The sequence below is a fragment of the Trichosurus vulpecula genome, chromosome 1 (genome assembly GCF_011100635.1).
Source record: "Trichosurus vulpecula isolate mTriVul1 chromosome 1, mTriVul1.pri, whole genome shotgun sequence".
Taxonomy (NCBI): Eukaryota; Metazoa; Chordata; class Mammalia; order Diprotodontia; family Phalangeridae; genus Trichosurus; species Trichosurus vulpecula.
In genome coordinates this window covers 106,814,501-106,840,279 of record NC_050573.1, presented here as the reverse complement: position 1 = coordinate 106,840,279, position 25,779 = coordinate 106,814,501, and the positions used below count along the sequence as shown (strand labels likewise).

The 25,779-nt window shown below is 37.9% G+C and overlaps 1 protein-coding gene across 1 annotated transcript in view; it reads right to left on the bottom strand.

Moving 5' to 3' along the window:
* ASAP1 (ArfGAP with SH3 domain, ankyrin repeat and PH domain 1) overlaps positions 1-25,779 on the bottom strand; it is a 478,196-nt gene that overhangs the window by 103,335 nt on the left and 349,082 nt on the right. Inside the window, exons 12-14 of the mRNA XM_036755612.1 lie at positions 21,190-21,198; positions 19,068-19,168; positions 11,012-11,081 (exon numbers count right to left, since the gene is read on the bottom strand). Of these exons, the coding sequence (XP_036611507.1) occupies positions 11,012-11,081; positions 19,068-19,168; positions 21,190-21,198 (180 nt within the window). The remainder of the gene's footprint in view (positions 1-11,011; positions 11,082-19,067; positions 19,169-21,189; positions 21,199-25,779) is intronic.

Sequence of the window (25,779 nt, the reverse complement as noted above, 5' to 3'; positions counted from 1 at the left end):
AGCAAGTTTCTTTGATAAAGATCTTATTTTCAAAATGAATACGGAACTGATTCAAATTTAATAGACTAAAAATCACTCCTGAATTGATAAAGGGTCAAAGACACGAACTGGCAGTTTTCAAAGAAAGAAATCCAAGTTATCAACAAATGACACATATGAAAAAAAATGTACTAAATCAATAAAAATTAGAGAAATGCAAATTTAAGCAATTCTGAAGTTTCACTTCATACCCATCAGACTGGCCAAGATGACAAAAGAGGAAAATGACAAATATTGGTGGCACCATGGGAAAACAGGAACATATTCTGGTGCATTACTGGTGGAACTGTGAATTGGTCCAGACATTCTGGAAAAATTTTGGAACTATGTTCACAAAGTTACTGAACTGTGCATACCCTTTGACCCAACTTATACCACTCTAAGGCACAAAACTCCCAAAGAAATCAAAGAAAGAGGAAAAAAGACCTATAAGTACAAAAATATATTAGCTCTTTTCTTGGAAAATTAATAAAATACTAGAGAATAGCTAAATACATTGTAGCATATGAATGTAACTGAATATTATTGTGCCATAAGAAATGACAAAATGGACAGTTTCAGAAGAAACTGGGAAGACCTCTATGGAACAATCCAGAGCCAAGTGACTAAAATTAGGAGAATGATATTTATAAAATAACAGAAAAGAGAAAAATAATTTTGTAAGTCTTTAGAACCCTGATTAATATTATAATGATAATGAAAAGGAATGATAAGCCTTGAGTTCAAAAGAATAAAGAAGAAACATGGAGGTGATTAACTTAAAATGTACAAAAAGATTAACATTTCTGGATACAGTCAGTGTGAGAATTTGTTTTGTTGGACTATTCATGTAATGTTTTGAAGGCTTTATTTTTCTAATTTGCTCAATTGGGGTATGGTGGGATAAATGGGAGGGACCAATTAATAAAAGAAAAAAATTCTATGATTCTTTATACAATTGGGTTATTTACATACTATCATAAAATCTCAGAGCTGCAAGTAACCTCAGAAATAGTACCTGAAACATGAATTAGTACATTGTACATAGTAGAAACTATGTTAATAGTCAGAATAACTATTAAATAGAAGAAATATTAAACTGAATCCCCTCTATGATATTTTTGACAAATGGTCACCTAATCTCTGTGTGAATACTTCCAAAGGCAGAAAATGTATTATTTAATGAGGCAATTGATTCCATTTTCAGACTGTTCTAGAAATCAGGAAATTCTTGTTTATGCTGAAATCATCTCCATAAACTTTCAGTCCTAGTTAAGTTCAGCCCTTGTTCAGCCCATTACTTTCCTGCTAACTTTCCACTTCTGCCTCACAGGCCTTCTAATAATGGCATCCTCCTGCATTTGATCAATTCCCCCTCAAAACCTCTATTTGAAGAAGTACCCATGGCAGTCATACTCAGTTATAACTTGGTGCAGCTCATGACTCCCCAAATTATTTTCTACTTTGCCTCAGTGGAGCCACCTTTCCCAACTTCTCTCCCCTTTTCAAATCTCTTTTAGGTGTTCTCTTTTTCCCATTAGAATATAAACTCCCTGAAGGCAAGGACTAGCTTTCTTTTTGCTTGTATTTGTACTCCTAGTATTTAGCACAGTACCAGGCCCGACTCCCTCTTCCCCTTTCACTTGCACCATCCACCCATACATCCCCATCCTGAGGCCAACATGAAAAATCTTTCCACATGACAACCTTTAAAAGGGTATAGCGATAGGATCCCATCTAGGCTTTTTTTTTTTTGGTCATGGGTAGTCCAATAATTTTAAAATGATCTCTCCTGGATCTATTCTCCAGGTCAATGGTTCTTCCAACGAGATATTTCACATTGTCTTCCATTTTTTCATTATTTTGGTTCTGTTTTATAATTTCTTGATCTCTCATAAAGTCACTAGCTTCTATTTGCTCCATTCTAATTTTCTTGTGGGCAGGGCAATTGGGGTTAAGTGACTTGCCCAAGGTCACACAGCTAGTACACGTGTCAAGTGTCTGAGGCCGGATTTGAACTCAGGTTCTCCTGACTCCAGGGCCAGTGCTCTACTCACCGTGCCACCTAGCTGCCCCTTCCATTCTAATTTTTAAGGCAGTATTTTCTTTAGTGGTCTTTTGGACCTCCTTTTCCATCTGACTAATTCTGCCTTTTAAGACATTCTTCTCCTCATTGGCTTTTTGGAGCTCTTTTGCCATTTGGGTTAGTCTATTCTCTAAGGTGTCATTTTCTTCAGTATTTTTGGGGGTCTCCTTTAGCAAGTCATTGACTTGTTTTTCATGATTTTCTTGCATCACTCTCATTTCTCTTCCCAACTTTTCCTCTACTTCTCTTACATGCTTTTTCAAATCCTTTTTGAGCTCTTCCACGGCCTGGGACCAATTCATATTTTTCTTGGAGATTTTTTTTTTAATTTAAATTTATTTATTTAACATATTTGGTTTTCAGCATTGATTTTCACAATAGTTTGAATTACAAATTTTCTCCCCATTTCTACCCTCCCCCCCACTCCAAGATGGCTTATATTCTGGTTGCCCTGTTCCCCAGTCAGCCCTCCCCTCTATCACCCCCCTCCCCTCTCATCCCCTTTTCCCTTCCTTTCTTGTAGGGCAAGATAACTTTCTACACCCCATTGCCTGTGTATCTTATTTTTTAGTTGCATGCAAAAACTTTTTTTTTTTAACATCTGATTTTAAAACTTTGAGTTCCAAATTCTCTCCCTTCTTCCCTTCCTACCCACCCTCCCTAAGAAGTCGAGCAATTCAACCTAGGCCACACATGTATCATTATGTATAACCCTTCCACAATACTCATGTTGTGAAAGGCTAACTACATTTCGCTCCTTTTCAACCCATCCCGCTTTATTGAATTTTCTCCCTTGACCCTGTCCCCTTTCCAAAGTGTTTGTTTTGATTACCTCCACCCCCATCTGCCCTCCCCTCCATCATCCCCCCCCTTTTATTTTTTTTTATCTTCCTCCCTCTTCTTTCCTGTGGGGTAAGATACCCAACTGAGTATGTATGGTATTCCCCCTCAGGCCAAATCTGATGAGAGCAAGGTTCACTCATTCCCCCCTCACCTGCCCTCTCCCCTCCTCCCACAGAACTGCTTCCTCTTGCCACCTTTACGTGAGATAATCCACCCCATTTTATCTCTCCCTATCTCCCTCTCTCAGTATGTTGCTCTCTCATCCCTTAATTTCATTTTATTTCTTTTAGATATCTTCCCTTCATCTTCAACTCACCCTGTGTCTGCTCTCTCTCTTTTACATATATATATATGTATATATACACACACACATATATATATACATATATATATATACATATATAAACAGACATATATATATACACACATACATACACATACACATAGATATATACATACATACACATTCTCTTATATATATACATAAACATATACATATATATGCATATTCCCTTCAACTACCCTAATACTGAGGTCTCATGAATCATACACATCATCTTTCCATGTAGGAATGTAAACAAAACAGTTCAACTTTAGTAAGTCCCTTGCAATTTCCCTTTCTTGATTACCTTTTCATGCTTCTCTTGATTCTTGTGTTTGAAAGTCAAATTTTCTATTCAGTTCTGGTCTTTTCATTGAGAAAGGTTGAAAGTCCTCTATTTTATTGAAAGTCCATATTTTGCCTTGGAACATGATACTCAGTTTTGCTGGGTAGGTGATTCTAGGTTTTAATCCTAGCTCCATTGACCTTCGGAATATCGCATTCAAAGCCCTTCGATCTCTTAATGTAGAAGCTGCCAGGTCTTGGGTTATTCTGATTGGGTTTCCACAATACTCAAATTGTTTCTTTCTGGCTGCTTGCAGTATTTTCTCCTTGATCTGGGAGCTCTGGAATTTGGCAACAATATTCCTAGGAGATTTCTTTTTGGGATCTATTTGAGTAGGTGATCGATGGATTCTTTCAATTTCTATTTTGCCCTGTGGCTCTAGAATATCAGGGCAGTTCTCCTTGATAATTTCTTGAAAGATGGTATCTAGGCTCTTTTTTTGATCATGGCTTTCAGGTAGTCCAATAATTTTTAAATTATCTCTCCTGGATCTATTTTCCAGGTCAGTGGTTTTTCCAAGGAGATATTTCACATTGTCTTCCATTTTTTCATTCCTTTGGTTCTGTTTTATAATATCCTGATTCCTCATAAAGTCACTAGCTTCCACTTGCTCCAATCTAATTTTTAAAGTAGTATTTTCTTCAGTGGTCTTTTGGACTTCCTTTTCCATTTGGCTAATTCTGCCTTTCAAGGCATTCTTCTCCTCATTGGCTTTTTGGAGGTCTTTTGCCATTTGAGTTAGTCTGTTTTTTAAGGTGTTGTTTTCTTCAGTGTATTTTTCAGTATTTTTCTGGGTCTCCTTTAGCAAGTCATTGACTTGTTTTTCATGGTTTTCTCGCATCCTTCTCATTTCTCTTCCCAATTTTTCCTCTACTTCTCTAACTTGCTTTTCCAAATCCTTTTTGAGTTCTTCTATGGCCTGGGGCCAGTTCATGTTTTTCTTGGAGGCTTTTGTTGTAGGCTCTATGACTTTGTTGTCTTCTTTAGGCTGTATGTTTTGGTCTTCTTTGTCACCAAAGAAAGAATCCAAAGTCTGAGACTGAATCTGGGAGCGTTTTCGCTGCCTGGCCATATTCCCAACCAACTAACTTGACCCTTGAGTTTTTCAGTGGGGTATGACTGCTTGTAGACTAACGAGTTCTATGTTCCACGTTTGGTGGGGAGGTGCCAGCTCTGTCAGACCCGCACTGCCTCCTTCCCCAAGAACCCCCATTCCAGACTGGGCTTAGATCTTCGGCAGGCTGTGCACCCCTGCTCTGATCCGCCACTTAACTCCTCCCACCAGGTGGGCCTGGAGCCGGAAGTAACAACAGCTGTAGCTGCCCCCGGGGCTGGAAGCCGAACCGCGAACTCCTTCCACTCCCGCAGCTTTTCCCACTAACCTTCTCAGCAGTCTTTGGTGTTTGTGGGTCGCGAAGGTCTGGTAACTGCCGCAGCTCACTGAATCAGGGCGCTAGGGCCCCCTCCGCCCGGCTTCTGGCCTGGATGGTCCCCGCCGCTCAGGCTGGGCTCTGCTCCACTCCGTTCCCAGCTCCCAGCTCCCAGCTCCGTGTGGAATAGACCTCACCCAGAGACCATCCAGGCTGTCCTGGGCTGGAGCCCTGCTTCCCTCTGCTGTTCTGTGGGTTCTGCCATTCTAGAATTGGTTCAGAGCCATTTTTTATAGGTTTTTGGAGGGACTCGGTAATGGAGCTCACTCTAGTCCCTGCTTACCAGCCGCCATCTTGGCTCAGCCCCACCTTTCTTGTAGATTTTTGATGTAGGATCTTGGACTCTGTTGACTTCTTCTGGCTGTATATTTTGATCTTCTTTGACACCAAAGAAAGATTCTATAGTCTGAGTCCTTTTATGGTTCTTGCTCATTTTCCCACTTGACTTCTGAGCTTTTTGTCAGGGTATGACTGCTTTCAGAGTGGAGAGTGCTTTGTCCCAAGCCTCAGGGGTTTTGTGCTGCTGTTTTCAGAGCTACTTCTATTCTGAGGTGGTATGATGCTCCTCTCCTGGCCTGTGCTCTGGTCTGTGAGCACAAGCCTCCTTTCTGCCATGTAACCACCAGGAGGACTCCCTCTCCACAGCCACCACAAAGCTCTGCCACACCAGAGCTCCTCCTCCCACAAGGACCACCAACCAGGACCATGATCCAGATCCAAGCAGGGCAAAGCAAGAGAACATTGCCTCAGCACCAGGAAAGGGATTTCTGCACTCCCACTCTGATCAGCTGCCTTTTTCCTCCCACCGTGTGGGCCACAGGCTCCAGAAGCAGCTGCCGCTGCTGCTGCCACCTCTGCCGCCCTGGGGCTCTGGCCAGACTGCACACTTCCCTTACCCGGATCCACCAGTTTTCCCACTGACCTGTTCGGTTGTCTTTTGCATTTGTGGGTTGAGAAGTTTGGTAATTGTCATGGTTCAGTGATTCAGAGCCGTGAGACCTGCTCCACCTGGTCTACTCTGAGCCTGGTCTGTCCTGCTGTGGCCCACACTGGGCTGTGCTCTGCTCCCAGCAAGGTGCAATAGACCCTTCTCAGTGGCCATCCAGGCTGTCTTGGGCTGGAGACTTGTTTCCCCCTGTTATTTCTTGAGTTCTATAGCTCTATAATTTGTTTAAGGTCATTTTTTACAGGTGTTTGGAGGGATTTGGGGGAGAGCTTATGCGAGTCTCTGTTTTCAATCCGCCATCTTGGCTCCATCCTATAGCGATACGATCTCGCATTGGTAGTAAGCAAGTTCTAGGTGTGAATCTTACTTCTGGAATTGTTTCACAGGCAAGAAAGGCAGTTTATAGGATCCAGAAATGGGCAAATAATTATATTTCTCTGAGCCTTAGTTTGCTTGCTTAGATAATGGGGATAATAATAACTCTATTACCAACCTACACTAACCTTCCTACCTAAAATACCTCATGGGATTTCTGAGGGGATCAGATGAGATAATGCATGTAAAGTGCTTTGTGCTATATCAATCTCTGTTGGCATCAGTCCATTAATAAACATTTATTAAGTGCCTACTATGTGCCAGGCATAGTTCTAAGTGCTGGGGACACAAAGAAAGGCAACCCCCCTCCCCCAACAACAACAACAAAAACAGTCCCTGCTCTCAAGGAGCACCTAATGTGGTAAACAACATGCGAAGAGCTATGTATGAACATGCTATATATAGGCTAAATTGGAAATAATCAACATACAGAAGGCATTAGAATTAAGAGAGACTGGAAAAAGCTTCCTCTAGAAGGTGGGACTTTAGTGAGACTTGAAGGAAGCCGGGAAAGCCAGGAGGCAGAAATGAGGAAAGAAACCATTCCAAGAATGAGGGCAATCAATGAAAATGCTTGAAGTCAGGAGATAAAGTGTCTTGTGCAAGGAAAAACAAGAGGGCTGCTTGTCGCTGGATCTCAAAGTATATAAGGCAAGTAATGTGTAGAAGAAGATTGGTAAAGTTGGGGTGGCAGAAGGCAAATTATGAAGGGCTTTCAATACTAGAGGATTTTATATTTGATCCTGGAGGTGACAGGGACAGGAGTTTACTGTGTATATGTGGGGTGGGGGGAGGCAGTAGGTGGTAGGGGAGGGTGGGGTGGGAGTTGCCATGGTCAGATTGGTACTATAGGAAGATCAGTTTGACAGCTGAATGGAGGATGGGCTGGTGTGGGGAGAGACTTAAGGCAAGAACACCAACTAGGAGACTATTTAAAGAGTTCAGGCATGAAGTGAGGAGGGTATGCACCAGGGTAGTGGTAGTGTCAAAGGAGAGAAGGGGAAGTATAGGAGAGATGTTACATCATTAGAGTCTTCTCACAACTATAGTCACTTCTTGCATTCTGGAAACTATACTTTGATTATGCAGCCTAATATCACATTAGCAAATGAATTCCTTTGGCCACCTTTATAATTCAGAAGGGCGTATTATTATGTAATATAGTTGGAAAAACTTCTAGATCAGGTCATTCAAAATTTTTAAGAGTTGTTCAGAGAGGACAGAACCAAGGTTATGGATAGTCCATTTTTATTCATGCTTCAAGTTTCACACCTCATCCAGCCATCCACCCGGGCCATCTTACCATCTATCTGCCACCAATAACCTGCTCCTCTCCAGGTAAATCAGCACCCTCCCACACCAGACCTGAGACTTGGACATCTACATTTTGGTCTCCTAGAATCTGGGCTCCAGTCCCTAGGGAAGTTAATCCATATATCTTTGGAACTCCCACCCAAAAGCCAGCTGACTGTTGACTGAACATGTATAAATTAGTGTATATTATCTATAGGCTGGCCCTTTAGAGAAGAGATATCATATCCCTTGTACCCATCCAATCAGGCCATCTCACTATATTCCAATCTATATACTCTCTACCCCCTGACTGATTTATACTTTCCTAGAACAAACGCTTCTTTTTACTCACCACTCCCCTACATGTGCTGTCTTCTGTTATTAGCATGTAAGTTTCTTGGAGGGCAGAGACTATTTCTTTAACTCTAGTGTTTAGCATAGTGCCTGGCTAATAAATTTTTTTTTCATTCATTCATTCCATATAACTGCAAAAAACTTTTTAGAAAAATCACCTTGTTTCAAGCCTAGAAGGCAATATAATGGCAAATATAAGGTTCTTGTGCTTTGGCTTTAGGGAGTTTATTTTGGATAAAAGATTATGAGTTTAGTCAAGATAGCTCTAAGGTCCTAAATAGGAAAATTACTAACATTGAGGCAGAGGTTAGGCTCTCTGCCCAATTTCATACTTATATGTATCTCCAGTTAACCCCTGGTTACTTTCTGGTTGAAAATAAATTCAATTTACTAGAAATATTTGAGTAACAAAACAGCAGATTATGATACAGTGTCTGTGGACAGACAACACCAGAAAGGGAATTTTTGGAAAAAGCTAGCCTTTTATCAGAACCTCCTGTGGTTTGGAAGAAATCAAAAGACATCCTTTGTTCCAAAATGCCTGTAGAGCAGATGACCATTTTGTGTATCATCCTTCCTTGCCACTGCTCAGTCCTGCCTTTGCTCCTCAGGGGTGTGCTGGAATATACTCGCTCCAAATCTCTTGAATGAATGAGGTTCAAACTAGCTTGGAAATTTCCAGAGGACCCATCCGCATGGCCAACTTTCCTCAGCTCATCCCAACACAATTCTTGTGCAACCTCACTACAATTTGAAGGACTTTTCCAGTTAGTCTAAGGCCTCTAAGTGAGAATGATTGAGCATTTTGCACTTACTTTAAGGGGTGGAGTTGAGAAAATCATTCTCTGCCCATCTCATCTTATATAATAATTTAAAATTTATATGTGTGTTGCCCACATGGGGCAATGACTAGAGCAGGACAGTGAGAGGCCTAGATAGAGTTCAAACCATGAGAAGTAAATCAATGGAAGGGGAGATGGTTACTCTGCAGAAGAGAAGGCTTAGGGGAGATATATCTGTCATGAAGTTCTTAAAAGGTCCTCATGTGAAAGAGGAGCTAGATTTGTTCTACTTGTCCCCAGAAGGCAGATGAAAAATGGAGTTGTTACAAAGAAGTGCATTTAAGTTTGATAGGTAAAAAAAAAAATTCCCTAACAATTCGAGCTGCCTAAAGATTGTGCTCCCTTCACTGGAGGTCTTCAAGCATAAATGCAATGATCCTCTGTTGGGTATGATATAAAGGAGACTCCTTTTCAGATACAGACTGACCTAGGTAGCCTGTGAGTTTTAGCCTTTGCCATGTACTAGACATGGTAAAGCTCAATTCTAAGATTCTGTCATCATAAGGACTTTTATCCCAATGGTATTGTAAATTAAACCACATGCAAATTTGTTAAGCACTTCTATGTGTCAGGCACTGTGCTAGGTGTTGAGAATAAAAAATGAAAAAAACTGATTTCAAAGAGCACAAATATTTTAGGTGAGAACACGAATACATATAAATATATGCAAAGTGCTAAGAATAGTGCCAAAAATAAACACAAGGCTATTTTAGGGGAGTGGGGATAGTATTAACAGTTGCGAGGAGGGTCAGCTAAGGAGTTGATATTTAAACTGAACTCTGAAGCGAGCTAGGTCTTCCAAGAAGTGGAAATGAGAACGGATTACCTTAGAGGAGCATCCTGTACAAAGCATGAAGATCAGAGATGATGTGTGTGTGAGGAAACAGCTAGGAAGCCAGTTTGACTACAGAGAAATGAACATGAAGGGATAGCAATATATGATAAGGCTCTAAAAGGCAGCTTGGACCTGGGTTATTGACGACTTTTAATGACAAAGAGAAGAATTCGTATTTGATACTAAAGGTAACAGAAAGTCACTGGAGTTTAATGAGGAGAGTAACATGGTTAGAGTGATCACACTTTTATGTTTCTCTGTGTATCCAAACATGGTCCACAATTTGACCATATAACTAGAGATTAAGGTATATAAACTCCATTGGCCTACTCGTTCACATGTTGAATTAATTTCAATTAATCAATAAACATTAAAAGCCTACTGTGTGCTAGGCACTGTGCTAAGTGCTGTAGATACAAAAGGAGATAAAACACAGTCCTTGTCCTCAAGGTGATTATAATCTAATGGGAAATAACATGCAAGCTATATTCAGGATAGATAGGAAATACTTAACAGAGGGAAGGCACTAGAATTAAGAGTGGCTGGGGAAGGCTTACAGTAAAAGATGGGATTTTGGTTTGTATTTAAAGGAAGTCAGGGAGTCACTAATTGGAGTGGTAAAGGGAAAGCATTCTTGGCACGGGGAACAGCCACAGAAAAATTCCCCGGACTTGAGTGATAGAGCATCTTGTTTGTGGAACAGCCAGGAGGTCAGTATTACTGGATCAGGGTATGTGTCAGGGATGAAGTGTAAGAATACTCAAAACGTAGGAAAGGGTCTGTATTATGAAGTGCTTTGCATGCCAAACAGAGAATTCTGTATTTGATCCTGGAGGCAATAGGGAGCCACCAGAGTTTGCTGAGGCAGGAGGAGGAAAGGAGGGAGTATTAACACGACTGGTTCGATGCTTTAGGTTGAATACAGGATGGATTGGATTGGGGAGAGAGACTTGAGGCAGGCGTTCCAATTTGTGAAATGAACATAGTCTGCTAAAATTATCAGGCAGACCGTATCCTGGTATCAATGGGTTATATTTGGCACCATATGTCAGATGCCCAGGCATTTGATAAGAAAGCCAAAGAACAGCAGATCTAGTTAAAATGAATGAAACAAGTTCTAGAGGGACATGCCAAAAAGACAAAATATAAACAGAATTGGAACTAACAATCCTCCTGCTTCTATCTATAATACCCTAAACAGAATGGTTTCCAACTGTCTTTACCATTTTAATATTGAATTTGAGGGTGATTATATCATAATACCTTTGTACACCTACAATAAAATAAATGAGCTAGAGTAAACTAACAATCTTTAACTTACTGTTGCATGTGATATGGTCAGAATTCCATTTTTTACAGTGCACTTTCTTCTCTGCCATACTTTCCGAAGCCTAAAAGTGAGTCAAACAAAGCAATAATTTGTTATCAGCAAAAGGGGAAAAACTGGTTAATTCATTTTCAGACAGAGCTATACTATACAGGATTTTCTAAAAACATTCAACTGTAGTTTTTCTTCCATTATCATAGGTGACAGGTATTAAAATAAGCAAGAAAGTACAACACAAGACAGGGGCTAGAGAGTGAGCATTGTCTCAGGGGTAGTACTTAGCACTGTGTCTGGCATGTGATAAGAGCTAAATAATGCTCATTTATATTCATTCATTCAATTATTCTGCGAAAGTCTACTTTCCTATGGATTCAGAGATCACATATATGTCACAACAAATACTAGGAAACTTTTAAAACAATATGAAATGTCAGGTTACTGAAAAGAGAGTTATTAGTAAGTTAGATGTAAAGCTACTTATGAATACTGAAAAATGGAACACAGGAGACACTAAATATTTGTAAAACAAGTAGAATTTGGAAACTTTGTTCTGATGACTTTAAAAGCTGAGTGTAGGCAAAAGAAATTCTTACATGGGAAGAGGTCTATTTCTTTTCATTAATCCTAGTCCTAATGGTCTGAATGGCACTAGAGGGCTCTTCATATTTGTACACATGGGACAGTGACCAATCTAACATCTTACATTTTTCCCAACACTTAAATAGAAATGGAAATGGAATGGAATGTATCAGTAAGCTCTACTGTTGACTTGGGGATGATACCGCAATGAACTGTTTTTATAAATAACTAAAATAATTTCATATTACACATTTTTAAAGGCCTATAAAATTCAATACTACATATATTTTCTTTCTTTTTCTTTCTTTTTTTGGATTTCAGAGAAGGTAAGTTTTTATTTCTTTTTTTAAAAAAATTTCAAGTTGTTCTCATATACCAAAAACAAAACAAAAAAATAGGGAATAAAACTGTCACAATACGTTTTATAATTTTTAAAAGCATTTATTTTCCCTAATTATATGTGAAAATAATTTTTAACATTCATTGTTTTTCTTTAAGTTTTGCATTTCAAATTTTATTGCTCCCCCTTTTCCCTCTCCCTTCCCTGAGATGGTAAACAACCTGATATATATTACACATGTTCAATCATGTAAAACATTTCCATATTAGTCATTTTGTGCAATAAAGCTCAAGCCGAAAGAAAGAAAGAAAGAAAGAAAAAAAGTCAAAAGTAATATGCTTCCGTCTGTTACTTGGACATCAGTTCTTTATTTAGAGGCAGATAGCATTTTTTATTATTACTGTATTGGATCATTGTATTGCTGAGAATAGCTACGTCCTTCTGTTCATCATATAATGTTGATGTTACTGGTGAACACTGTTCTCCTGGTTCTGGTCACTTCACTTTGTATCAGTTCATGTAAGTCTTTCCAATTTTTCTGAAATCATCCTGCTTGTTATTTCTTATGCTACAACAATATTCCATCATAATCATATATCACAACTTGTTCAGCCATTGCTCAACTGATGGACATCCCCTCAATTTCCAGTTCTTAGCTACCACAAAATAGTTGCTATAAATATTTTTGTACAAATAGATTCTTTTCCCTTTTAAAAAAAAATCTCTCTGGGATACAGAACTAAGAGTGGTACTGCTGGATCAAAGGGTACGCACAGTTTTACAGTCTTTTCGGCATAGTTCCAAATTGCTCTCCAGAAGGGTGGAATTTACAACTCCACCAACAGTACATAAGTGTCCCAGTTTTCCCACATCTCCTCCCAACAATGACAAAGAAAAATGGGACCTGTCTGAAGAAACGAAAATGGAGGCACTTAGAACTCATTAACTAACTCAGATTTAAAATAGAAATTTATAAAAAATAGAAGCAAGGCTAGCTAAGGGAAGATGAATGGAATGGTCCTACAAATCACAGCTGAAGTGGCAGGTACACTAAACTTCGGAATGAGCTGAGAGAAGCTAAGGACAACTAAATGGGGTTTTCAGTTACATTGGGAGGAAAAAAAGGATCAAAGAGAATACTTTGCTTTTGCTTAAGGAAGATAGGATGGTGACTAACAACTGAAAGTAGATTTTCTTAATTTCTCATTTTCTTCTTTTCTCCACATGAAAGAAAGATTAGAAAAGGGCAAATCTTGTTTCAATCTCCAAAAAAAGGAAGAGAACAAAATTTTGCAAACTATAGACCAGTGAGCTTGACTAGTGTTGCTGGGAAAATTCTAGAACAGATCATTAAAGAAATGAGTAGAGAGAGAGAGAATCAGTGACTATTATGGGTTCATCAAGTACAGGTCAAGCAGACTAAGTTCACTTCCTTTTCTGACAGGATGAATAAAACCAGTGGTTTGGGCAAAGGCTATAAATATAGTTAGCTTAGATTTTAGAAAAGTTTCTGACAAAGCACTTCACACTATGGTGAAGAAGGTAAAGAAATGAGGTCTAGATAATTCAACTAGATGAGTTCTTAACTAGCTGAATGACTGAACTGAGGAGTTGCTATGTCAGTGCAGGAGGAGATCTTTCGTGGAGTATCCCAAGGATGTGTTTTGCCCTATACCAGGGGTGGGGAAACCTGCAGCCTCAAGGCCACATGCAGCCCTCTAGGTCCTCAAATGTTGAACTGAAATGTCACAGAACAAACCCCATTAATAAAAGGATTTGTTCTGTAAAACTTGGACTCAGTCAAAAGGCCACACCCGAGGACCTAGAAGACCACACCCGAGGACCTAGAAGGCCACATGTGGCCTCAAGGCCACAGGTTCTCCACCCCTCCCCTATGCTGCCTGACATTTTTTATCAGTGCCTTGTAAAGGCATAGATGGCATGCTCTTCAAATTTGCAGAGGCTACCAAGCCCAGATATATCAACACCCTAAATGACAGACTATATTGAGATGAATCTAGTAAGATGAAATTCAATGAGGATAGATGTATTCTTTTTTTTTTTAACCTGGCTACAAAAAAAAAAAACAACTTCACAAGTACAAGATGCGGGAGGCATGGTTAGAAAGCAGTTGTTCTGAAAAAGATCTGCAGTTTTATTGGACTACACGCTCAATGAGTCAGTAATGTAATATGGCAGCCAAAAAAGCTAAATTATTCTTGGATTGTATTAGGTGAAATAGAGGTGAAAATCCCACTGTACTCTGCCTTTAAGAGACCTCATCTAAAAGATGATATTCATGTCTGAGAGTCATGGTTTCAGTACACTTACAAGTTGGAGAGTGTCCAGAGGAGAAAAAAGAGGTTGGTGCATGGCCTCATGTCACATGAAGTTCAGCTGAAGGCACTGAGTAGGTTTAGTCTAAAGTACAGAAGACTTAGGAGAGACATGATGGCTGTCTTCAAGTTTGTGAATGGCTATTTTATGAAGGAGGCATAAGACTTAATTTTGTTTAGTTTTAAAGAACCAGGGGCAATGAGTAGAAGTTACAAAGAGGAAAATCATGGTTTGATGCAAAGAAATACTTCCTAACAATTAGAGCTATCCACAAATTTAATGGTTTGCCTTGAGAGATGCTTGGCTCCTTGGAGGATTTCAACAAAGTCTGGATGAACATTTGTTATATGTCAGTGAGAATCATTTAGTACCTAACTCAGACTAAAAAGTCATTGTACGTCTCTTCATAATTCCCAAATCCTGTGATTTTAAGAGATACTGCTTTTAATTCTTTCTAGGTGCACATGTATTTCACAATTCTTTGATGATTGATTTATTTAAGTCTCAGGTGTACAAGGAGTGGCCTAAAGACATTCTTTAGATCAGAGGTTCTAAATCTACAGTCCATGAATTTCTTTCTAAAAATATCTTGATAACTCTATTTCAATATAATTGGCTTCCCTTATAATCCTATATATTTTATTTTATGTATTTAAAAACATTCTGAGGCTCATAAGTTTCATCAGATTGCCAATGGGGCCCATGACGCAAAAGGTTAAGAACTCCTGACATATGCATGCATATAAGCACGCACATATGTATGCAAATGTATACACATGTATGGATGTGTGTACACACCAGAAAAGGAATTATACTGGTAACATAGGGAAAGTGAGAGATAATATAAGGACAACCCAAGTGGCAGCACACTGGTACCCTGAGAAGCTAAAAGAGAATTTAATTTCTCTAATGTGTTGGGTGAGTCTTCCCTTTATGAATGATTAGTGGAAAATATGAACAAATGTCATACAAGAAATGACTTGGGCTTTCATCTGCATCAGTGGAAAATATTCACAGCTCCATGAAAGTTTTAAAATCTAAGCATCTACATAATACTCCTATTGGCAGACAAAGCATTCCCTTAATACTCCAAGCAGAAAATACTATTGGCCTCATTAACCTTACATTATATTGATTTATATGTAATCATATGAATGAGAAGACTGTATTTATATGTAGTTTCCTCCAATTTTATTCTCATACATTTGTGCGGAAAGAGAAAAGCTCCATCTGCTTGGTTTCTTCTCATGACTAATATGAACCAAAAAGAGAGTAAATCGAAGGCATTAATCTTCTCTCTGGCACTGACCCAGGCTTCTTTGTTGAAATGGGTAACATGTGTATTGCTTCTAAAGACGAAGGATGACAAGCTCAAAATTTGATTGGATGCCTAATAACTTGCCCCTTTCATGATTCAGAACAGTGATTAATGACCTTTTTTTGCAGTTGTTCTATCCTATCGTTATTTGGTATTCTACATGTCTCTTAAACATTATAGGAATGTATGACAGGCAGGTCACATGCCAAGGAATGATGGGTGGACAGTTAAAGCATTGTACTGATCACACTGCCAAGAGAAACTGAGGAAAGCCTCCAAAATGTTGGGGAGAACTCCTGGAATGACTTTATGGGAAGACACAGGCAGGAATCCCACAAGACGGGCAGGAACAAATGGGTTGGGTAATATTCATTTCATAAAGAGGCAATGAGATCTCTTCATGACTCTATTGATCTTCCTTCCAAGGTAATGAAATTTCACAAATATCGTTACTTTGTACAGGGTCATATAGTTGCTGGACTATTTGTTTTAAACACTAATTCAAATTAATTTTTTTTCTTGAAGAAATTCAATAATTTTGCAACCTCTTGAGAAAAATGAAGATAAACTTGTGTCACCAATTTACAGTTAAAAATTACTACTCTAGATGATATTGCTATAAAGGGTTAAATGGAGGAAGGCCAACAAGACAAACTTTCTAAACTTACCAAGTCAGTCATGGTTGGGTAATCAATACACTTAATAAATGGGTGCCATGTTCATGTATGGGACACTCAATTCCTTAATTTTTCTTCAAAACTAAAGGCAGAAGAACCAATGAGGAGGAATTCTTTTATGAATTTGATTTTCACCAATGGAAGAAGTGATTGCTAGTCTGAGGAGTCTGGCTTTGCCATACACTACATGCATAATAAGGGAGATGACCTCTAAAGGCTCTTTTCCATCTCAAAAATCTATGATTTTCTGGTTCTTTCCTACTTCCATCATTCACAGATAAATATTGAAAGAACCTGGATTCTTGTTTGGAAACTGGGAATTAAAAGCTATTTTATTATGTTCCTATTTTGGTCAAGGGTAATTTTTTATTGGCTTAAGTCATATTTAATGCTATGATGGTATTGTCATTATGTGGAATTACTGAGTGAAGAGCTCTTACCCCTCTAAGAATTCAAGGTAGAGAAATTCTGATTACAAGTAGGAAACTTCTCAATAATTATAATAAACTGAAAAGACTTGCCTTAAGAATCATTATCATCATTGATAATAGAAGAGTAAATGTGATTTGAATTTTGACTACCTTTATTCTCTTCTCCCTTATAATCCATCTAGCATACCACTGCCAGGCTAATTTTCTTAAATCCCTGCTCTAATCTATCAGTCCTTGGCTGAAAAATGTGTACATTACTTTGCACCTAAGGTTCTTACTCTATCTTGCGATCTAAGTTGAAATTTTGATCTTGCTCCAACCTTTCTTCCCCCTAGAATTTTCTCACACTATTATTCTCTCCCTTCATATACTCAACACTTTAGCCAAACTGGACAATTCATCAATTCCCAATTTCCTTCCTATGTCTGTGTCATTTTTTTGGGGGGGGTGGTGCTGATTTCTGTTCTTCTTCCCCTTCTCTAGTCTCTCTCTACTGAAATCCTTCAAGGTGTGACTCAAATATGTCATGTCCTTTGTGAAGCCTTGGATGCTCAGTCCAGTTGTAAGTGAACTTTCCCTCTAAAACTCCTTTAGCAAGCTGATGGCTCTTCTCTTATGCTATAATGTCACACATCACATAGCATTGCATTGTAGTTATACACATGTGAAATCTCTTCTGCAAGTCCGAGAGGAGAGGGGCTGTCTAATTTATTTTTGTAACCTCCATGTTGCTAAACAGGTTGTCTTGCATAGAGAATCACAGATTCAGAGCTAGAAGGGATCTCAGGAGCCATTAAGCTCAACCCCTTCCCTGTCTCCCTCTTACCCCCAACATATACACCATGGATGAGGAAACTAAGGGTCCAGAAAGACACTAAGTTATCTGTCTAAGATAACACAGGATTCAAATTTACTTTCTCTATTAGTCACCCAAGAAATATTTGTTAAATAAATCAATTTACTCCTAGTTTTTCATTGTTTATAGACATAAAGTCAGGCTTTTAGTTAGAGTATACATACTGTGTTTTATTTAAATAATCTATAAATATACATAAAACAAAAGGAATGGCAATGTGCACTGACTTGATATAAAAACATAATAATTTAGCAGTACCAAGTACCTCCTCAGAGTGAAAGGATCATGCTTGAACTAGGTGGGTGGAGTGAGTTTGAAATTAGTAAAACATGAGGCCAACTGTCTCACTTCCTCTATCCCCTGAGATACAAAAGAAACCCAGCTGGTTTTGTTGGTCTTTTGAATTCCTTAGTTTATAACTTGAACCTTGGTCATGCTAAGTTCTACTGAATGTTTGCACATGTAAAAGCTCTGTCCCTTATACCCAAAGAGTTATAAAACAGTGTATACCCTTTGACCCAGCAATACCACTATTTGGTCTGTTTCCCAAGGTGATGAGATAAAAAGAAAAAGAACCTATATGTTCTAAAATATTTATAGCAGCTCTCTTTGTGGTGGGAAAGAACTGAAAATTTAGGGGATGCCCATCAACTGGGGAATGGCTAAACAAGTTGTGGTATATGGTTGTGATGGAATACTACTGCTGTGCCATAACGAATCATGAGAAACATGGAAAAGACTTGCACGAAATAATAAAGAGTGAAATAAGTAGAACCAAGAAAACATCGTATACAGTAACAGCAATATTGTTTGAAAATAACTGTGAATGACTAAGCTATTCTGAGTATTATAAATATTCAAATTAACTACAAAGGACCTATGAAGGATGCTATCCACTACCAGAGAAAGACCAGATAAACAGAAATATGAATAGTATGGTTTTACATATATTTATGTATATATGTATATATCTGTGCCAAATGTTAGCCTTCTCTAGTGCAGGGAGGAAGGGAGGGAGACAGTTGAGTACTTAAAATGTAACAAATAAAAATTTTTTTTTTAAAAAAAGTTATGTTCCTAAATTTCATATTTTGTCATGGTATCTACCCAATACTTTTTCAGTCACTCAGTCCTCTCAATCATAATTTACCTTAGGACAACATATATTGGTAAACATAATAAACTTTCCTACTTTAACAAGCTTAAAAACGTGTGTGTGTGTGTGTGTGTGTGTGTGTGTGTGTGTGTGTGTGTGTAAAAGCATGTAGTAAGGAACCCAAAATGGAAACTGGATGCCTTGTGCAAAACTTATGAGGACAATGAACAAAAAAATCATACAGGATGAAAAGGTGTGGATGGGTTCTGATCTGCACAACCAAGAGGAAGTACTCACCTTGGTAAGATCACAGATCCACTGATGTATCAAAGTAAAACTTGATGAGATTTGTAACACACACACACACACACACACACAGACACACACACACACATACAATGACTGCTCATACATACCCATCACTCTTCTTTAGCAGGTAACCCTTCTTCTCACTGCCGTATTCCTTATTGCCCTGAAGTTGATGCATACTGTACCCTCCTTGCCTGCTCTGGGAATCCTATACAAGAGGAAACCATGAAAGAGAGAAATTACAAGCAACTCATGATGCTTTAACACCTTCTTGTTAAGCTATTACATACCCACTGACTCCATGTTAAACACAGAAACATTGACTGTTAGGCCTGGAAGGGACGTTAGAGATTGTAGCATCTGGTCAAACCTATTCATTTTCCAGATAATAAAACTGAGAACCAGAGAGGGGAATTCTCCTGGCCCAAGTTTAGGGCATTGTGATTGTGAGGAAAGATTAGTAGGCTAGGTGTAACTAGTCCTAGGTTTAAGAACTGATTCTGCCTCCTATCATGTGTCCTTGGGTAAGTCCCTGAGTTTTCAACTAAAAAGAACAATCAATAATGTTCAATATCAGTAACATTCACCCTGCTTATCTCAGAGGGTTGTTATAAGGAAAGCAATTTGCTAACTATAAAGTCTTCCAATAAAGGAAAGCAAATACTAGTGGCAGATCTCTCTCAACTATCTCCAACATATTCTGCATATCATATTGTCTCTGCCATTAGACTGTGAGCTCCTTGAAAGCAGGAACTACATTTTGCCTTTCTTTGTATTCTCAGCCCTTAGCACCATGTCTGGCATGCAAAAGGTCCTTGCTTGTTGACTGACTGACATGAGACCAGTCTCCTGATTTCCAATATGGAGTCCTTCCCATTCTATCTCAGGTATGTTCAATTTCACTATAAATTAAAGAAAAAATATATGGCAGTAATTCTACATTATTTGTTTGTTTATTTGTTTACTGGTTTATCTATCTATTTATTTATTTATGGTAATTCCATATTTTAGACCATTCAGGCTTGTTTGGCACTGCAAACACCATCTCCGTATAAGTGGCAAATGGAAAAGGGGCTGGTGAAACTTCTATGGGCCATTAAAAATGTTATAAACTGAAAAACGTTTTTAAAATTTAGAAAATTTTACCTCTCTTCCCCAAAACAACACTCCATTATTATAAAGCTACATTTAGTGAAAGTGACTCAAAATAAATCAAGTGTTCAGAATCTTTATCACAAAATCATATTATATAACTAATGATGCTATAAGAGACATTTAGAAATTACTCTCTTATTTTTAAAGGTTTTTTTAAAAAAAAACCACAAATACAAGAGAGTCTGCAAGAGAAGGCAAAAGATCTATTTTCATTGGCCTCTTGACAGTGCTTTCTAGTTGAAGGTTGGCAACAGGTTTGAATACAATGGCAAAGGAATATCATTTCAAAGGACAGGGAAAGAGCTCTGGGCTTGGAGTTAGAAGATCTGGATTCGAGTCCTTATTCTGCTTGAAAATTATTACTTGTGTGACCTTGGGCAAATTAATTCCCCTCTGTAGGTCTCAGTTCCCTTGACTAGGCTAGATGATTATTAATGTCTTTCCAAATTCTAACACTACGTCATTCTGTGGTTAAGTTTATTAAATGATTCTGTGAGAAGTCTGCTACCGTACTGTGAGCACCAAGAAGGCAAGAATTGTGTCTTATTGGGACTTGACAGTTCCCTCCGTGCCTCGTATGATGCTCTGAACACAATAGGTAATGATTAAGCAATAAATGTTTGTGGAATGTTGAAGGAATGAAAGACTAAATACATACAAGGGAGAAATCCAAACACATGGACAGTTGTAATACAGTGGAATGAACACAGATACAGATACAGAATGAGGAAATTTAGGCTCCAGGCCTGGCTTTACAACCATTTCTGAGCTTAACATTCTTCATAAAAGAGTTGGAATAGCTGATACCTACGCTCCCTTCCAGATTGAACACACTATGATTCAATAACTGTAAGAATTCCATATGCATAATTTATATATCTATAAAAAGGTATAATTTTACATCGACATCTGGATTGATGTTATAACAGCATTACCCCCCTCCCCACTACTGAATTAATACAAATATCCTTAGGGAAAATGCAAGAAACAGAGTAACAATCTTTCATAAAATAACAGATTTGATGACAAAAATATCAACAGAAAAATAAAGGCTCACAAAAAGTCTTGACTTACTCTCCTAGACTTCGATCGGGAAAGGCAGAAGCAACAGAGGAAAGAAAAAGCAAAGAATTTGAAAAGAGAATTAATTTTTAAAAATTCCCCAATGATTGTATGTAGCACCCTCTTACTGATGCATATTGAAAACACCTTCGTAATGAGCAGAACCAAAAACCTCAGTCACAACTAATTTTATTTTTTTATTCCTTAAGAATGCCATATTTCCCCTCATGGACTGAAAAAAAGCAGCATTCAATAGATTTGTAGGAATTCATCCCCAACCCCCATTCCCAACTTGTACCAAATTAGAATACAAAAAAAAGCTTATCTAAGAAACATTCTGAAAATATTTCACTAAAGTAGTTCATGAACTTCCATTAAGAAATGTGAACTCCCCCCGCAAAAAAAAAAAAAACCACCAAGCCTCCCCGCCCCCAAAAAAGAACCAGAAGCACAAGTTAAAAAATTCTAAGAAAATCCAGTGATAGCAAAAAATAAAACCAGGAGAAGGCTTCTTTGCACCAGTTTCTTGTTTTGCTTTTTAAAAATAAACATAAGATATTTCTTCTTAATGTTGGAAAGGTGAGTCTAGATTATGTAGGAAGTAAAACCAATTACTCATTAACCACCGGTACACGCAACATGCAAGCTAGACACCTATTCAATGCCTAGATGGCTTCCTACCTCTGGATCCAATCTACATATTCTCTAAGAATATAAAGCAACCTTAATAGTATCCCAAACAAAAAAATATTTAAGAAGATAAAATGTCTCTCTATGTGTATGTAAATATGCTTCAGAATAAAATAGAAAGTATTTCTGCATTTAATATTGTGAATCAACCATATTACTAATCTGCTCTCTACTAACGTGGATGAGAGCTGATGGCATACTCTACATACAAGAAAAAGTGAACACAAGGCATTTAAGAGTAGTTGGCTTGAATAATTCTTATAGAAGAATTTTCTATGGAGAAAATGTCTCTGATTCTCTCCAGCTCCATCACTGGGCTGAACAGCTTTAGTAACGTGGAGAATTCAAGAAGCCCATAAAGAAATGAGGAACTGCACTGGCTGTTGTAACCAGTTATTGCCTTCTAGTTTTCATAGAGTTTTTATAGTTTGGGTTATGGCATTCAACCTGGATAAGTGGCAGTTTTTCTCAGTAAGAGATGTAAGAGGGCTGTAATAGGTAAAAGGAACCAGGGAGTCAAGAGTTTTTATAAAAAAGATCCTTATCAGTTGGTACAACTTTTAGTAAGACTAAGTGATAATTGGACTAAACAATCTCCAAGTTTTTTTTTCCAGCCCTAATATTCTATAAGAGATACAGATTCTTATTTACAGAAGTAGAAACTTATATAGATATTCTGATATGAAAAAATGTGGATATTTAAGAATTAGGAAGTAGGATTAAAAAAGGTACAATGACAAAGAAAACTAGCAATATACTTTAAATCTAACAAATTCATATGAATTCTATTTGAATACACACACATATACATATTTGAATTTAGAACTATATACTTTTGCCAATTTCATCCTAGCCACAGTAAGTAAATACATTTCTAAATACTCCTTGGTTATTAGTACCTCTTGAAACAGGCTGCCTTTTCTGAGAAAAATATTTTCTCTTTCTCCTAATAACACCCCCTCAACATATTCCCTGAATCTGAATAGTTTAAAATTGTCTATCTATAACATCTGTGTGCTACTCCTCCCTTCTCTACACACCCTGAACAGAATCCTATGTGTTATAAATAGATGCCCTCATTTCCCTCCCAAAACTTCAATGTTGTATCAAACTGTTTCTACTTGATACTAAAAGGACAGCACCAAGACCCGTGGAATGGACGTACCAGAAGGTAGAGGTCAGTTCAATCTAAGGAAAACTTCCTAATGACCAATCAGAGTTGTTCACAAACAGAATTGAGTTTCACAATGCGACAGAGAGCTCCCCACTACCTATCAAGTGGGGATTTTCAAAGAAAGTCCAAACGAGTGCTCGTTGGGATGTTAGAGAAGGGACTCAGGCCTCATGCTTCAACATACAGACAAAATGGCCTTGGAAGTCCCTTCCAACTCCTAAGTTCTATGGTAGATTCTAAACTATAATATCCTACGTGTTCATCTTCAAGATAGCTCTTTCGTGCCTTTAGAGTGTTAATGCTCTAAATAAAATGTTGATTTCTGAATATCGAACACTTAGAACAAATTATGTTCTTTGCATCATCAACTAACAAAAGCACTAATTTTAAATGTACTTCTTACCATTTTCCCAAGGAGAAAGAAGTGACTAAAATACAGGCTTTGTTTTCTAGAACTTGTCTGTTAATTCTGGGCCGGATGGAAGCAATAAATCCCAAATCCCCTGCACAAACTGTCCTAAATTAATTACTAATGAGCTTTATAGCCTAGAAAAGCAATATCAACTTGTGCATTTTGAAAAATAAGGGCATTTAACCTATTCAGCAATCTCGTACTTTAAAATGACGGTGTATTGTTTCTTTGTTTTTTCCCAGGTTCTTAGAGAATTCTTAGCTCTCATTTTTTTTTTACTGAAAAGGTTGTGAAAAGTCATTCTTAATCCTTTTGCTAAGGATTTTGCTAAGAAAAAAAAAAAGACTTTCAGTAAAAAGAAATGCAAATTTTAAAAACTGTCCTTCAATAAGAAAGCCTGAGCTAAAGGAAATGTTCGACCCTAGCTAAGACCTCAGAGACATTCAGTCATCTTCGCAACACCAGCCAAGGATGCACGGCATGGTGCCTACAAAGTGCCATTCACTACAGAATATAACTGGAGCATTAATCTTGGCTTCCATTTCCTTTCTTATATTAGCAATGCTGTCTCACCATTAGCATTACTTTCTCAGTTGGAAAATTTAATAAACTAATAGATCAATTACTATGCCTAGGATCTCCCATCTTAAAACTGCACATGATTACAAATTAATAGGTTTAATGGAGGATAAGTGTCTCTCACTCCCTCTGTTGAACTTTATTTTTTTAAAGTACAGACCTTTCTAGTAGAGTTTAGAATTTCTACCTTACGATATGATGGGAGTGCTGTAAAGAACCACTCTGCAAACTGAAGTCTACCTTTTCCACGAAATCCTGATTCCCCCAGTTGTTTATTCCATTAGATTGCATGTTTTTGTGTTCCAAGCACTCCTCTTATTCAACATCTGTACCCTAATTTGTGTTTCATTTATTTGTGCATGCTGCCTTATTCCAACTAGATTGTAACCTCTTTGATAAAAGTAACTTTCCTAGCTCTTAGCATAGTGCACGTACAAAGTAGGTATTTCATAAATGCTGAATGAATGAATGAATGAACCAGCAAATCCTCATACTATACTTACTGCTAGCAATAGCTAATAAATTCAAAAACTTTATTAGGCACTCAATATGTGCAAAAGCGGTAACTTTCATTTTAATGGGGGAGGTAATGGATATTAGAGGATCTGTTGGAACAATAGAAAAAAATACACTTTGCCCTCAAGGTACTCAGGTTCTGTTGGGTACACATACATAGATGAAAACTAATACAAGATTGTTCTAGTTGGAACATGGTGCAACTAAAGGGAGAGTTGAGAGAAGAGAAGTCTGTCATCCTGGCACCTGAGCTGAGACCTGAAGGAACCTATGGATTTTAAAAGAGAGTTCTGAGGCGGGAGCATATTCAGTTTGTGGGATGAATTATTGGATACTAAATTTGACTTGGAACATGATTATTCAAAATAGCATTTTCAAACTCTTAAAATAGTTATGTACTAATTAGGTTTTTTTTTCTTTTTTAAAGTTTTAGTTTATTAGTAATGCCTGAGATTATTAGCTGAGTAGACCATCTGCCAAAAGGCAATCAAAACCTATTTCAATGCTTCAGCATGTAAAGTTTGGCTGAAAAAAATCTGGGATTCCAATTTCTAACTATTCTGATTTCTCTCACTGAGGCCTTTTCTTTCTGAGTATTTTTAGTGGCTAGGGATGTACAGAATTCAAGCAGGGATCTCTTGGTGTAAATGTGAAACAAAATTTTATTTACAAAATGTGATTTACACAACTTCTCGGGAAGTTATCTCTTCTGTAAAATAAGGCACATTCACATTTGTAAGCCATTTGTAATACACAAGCCATTTCCACATTCGACAATCTAGATCAAGGATCGGCCAATTATAGCCTGTTTTTGTAAATCCTGCAAGCTCAGAATGGTTTTTATATTCTGAAATAGCATGAAACTTTATTTAAAAATGTCAAAACCAGGGGCAGCTGGGTGGCACAGTGGATAGAGCACTGGTCCTGGAATTAGAAGGACCTGAGCTCAAATCCATAATCAGACATTTACTAGCTGTGTGACCCTGGGCAAGTCATTTAACCGTGAATCCCTCCCTCCCCCATAAAGACCATTCTTAGCTATGGGCAGTACAAAAACAGGTGACAGGCCAAAGGATCATACTTTGCTCATCCCTGCTCTAGAGGTGTCTTGCTACAGTTACAGATAAAGGTCTTTATCCTCTTGCCATGCCATCTTTTAAAAATCAGCAAAGTATCTAATTATAGGGTTTTAATTTTAATCCCTTTCCAAAGTCTCTTTGTGAAGGCTACC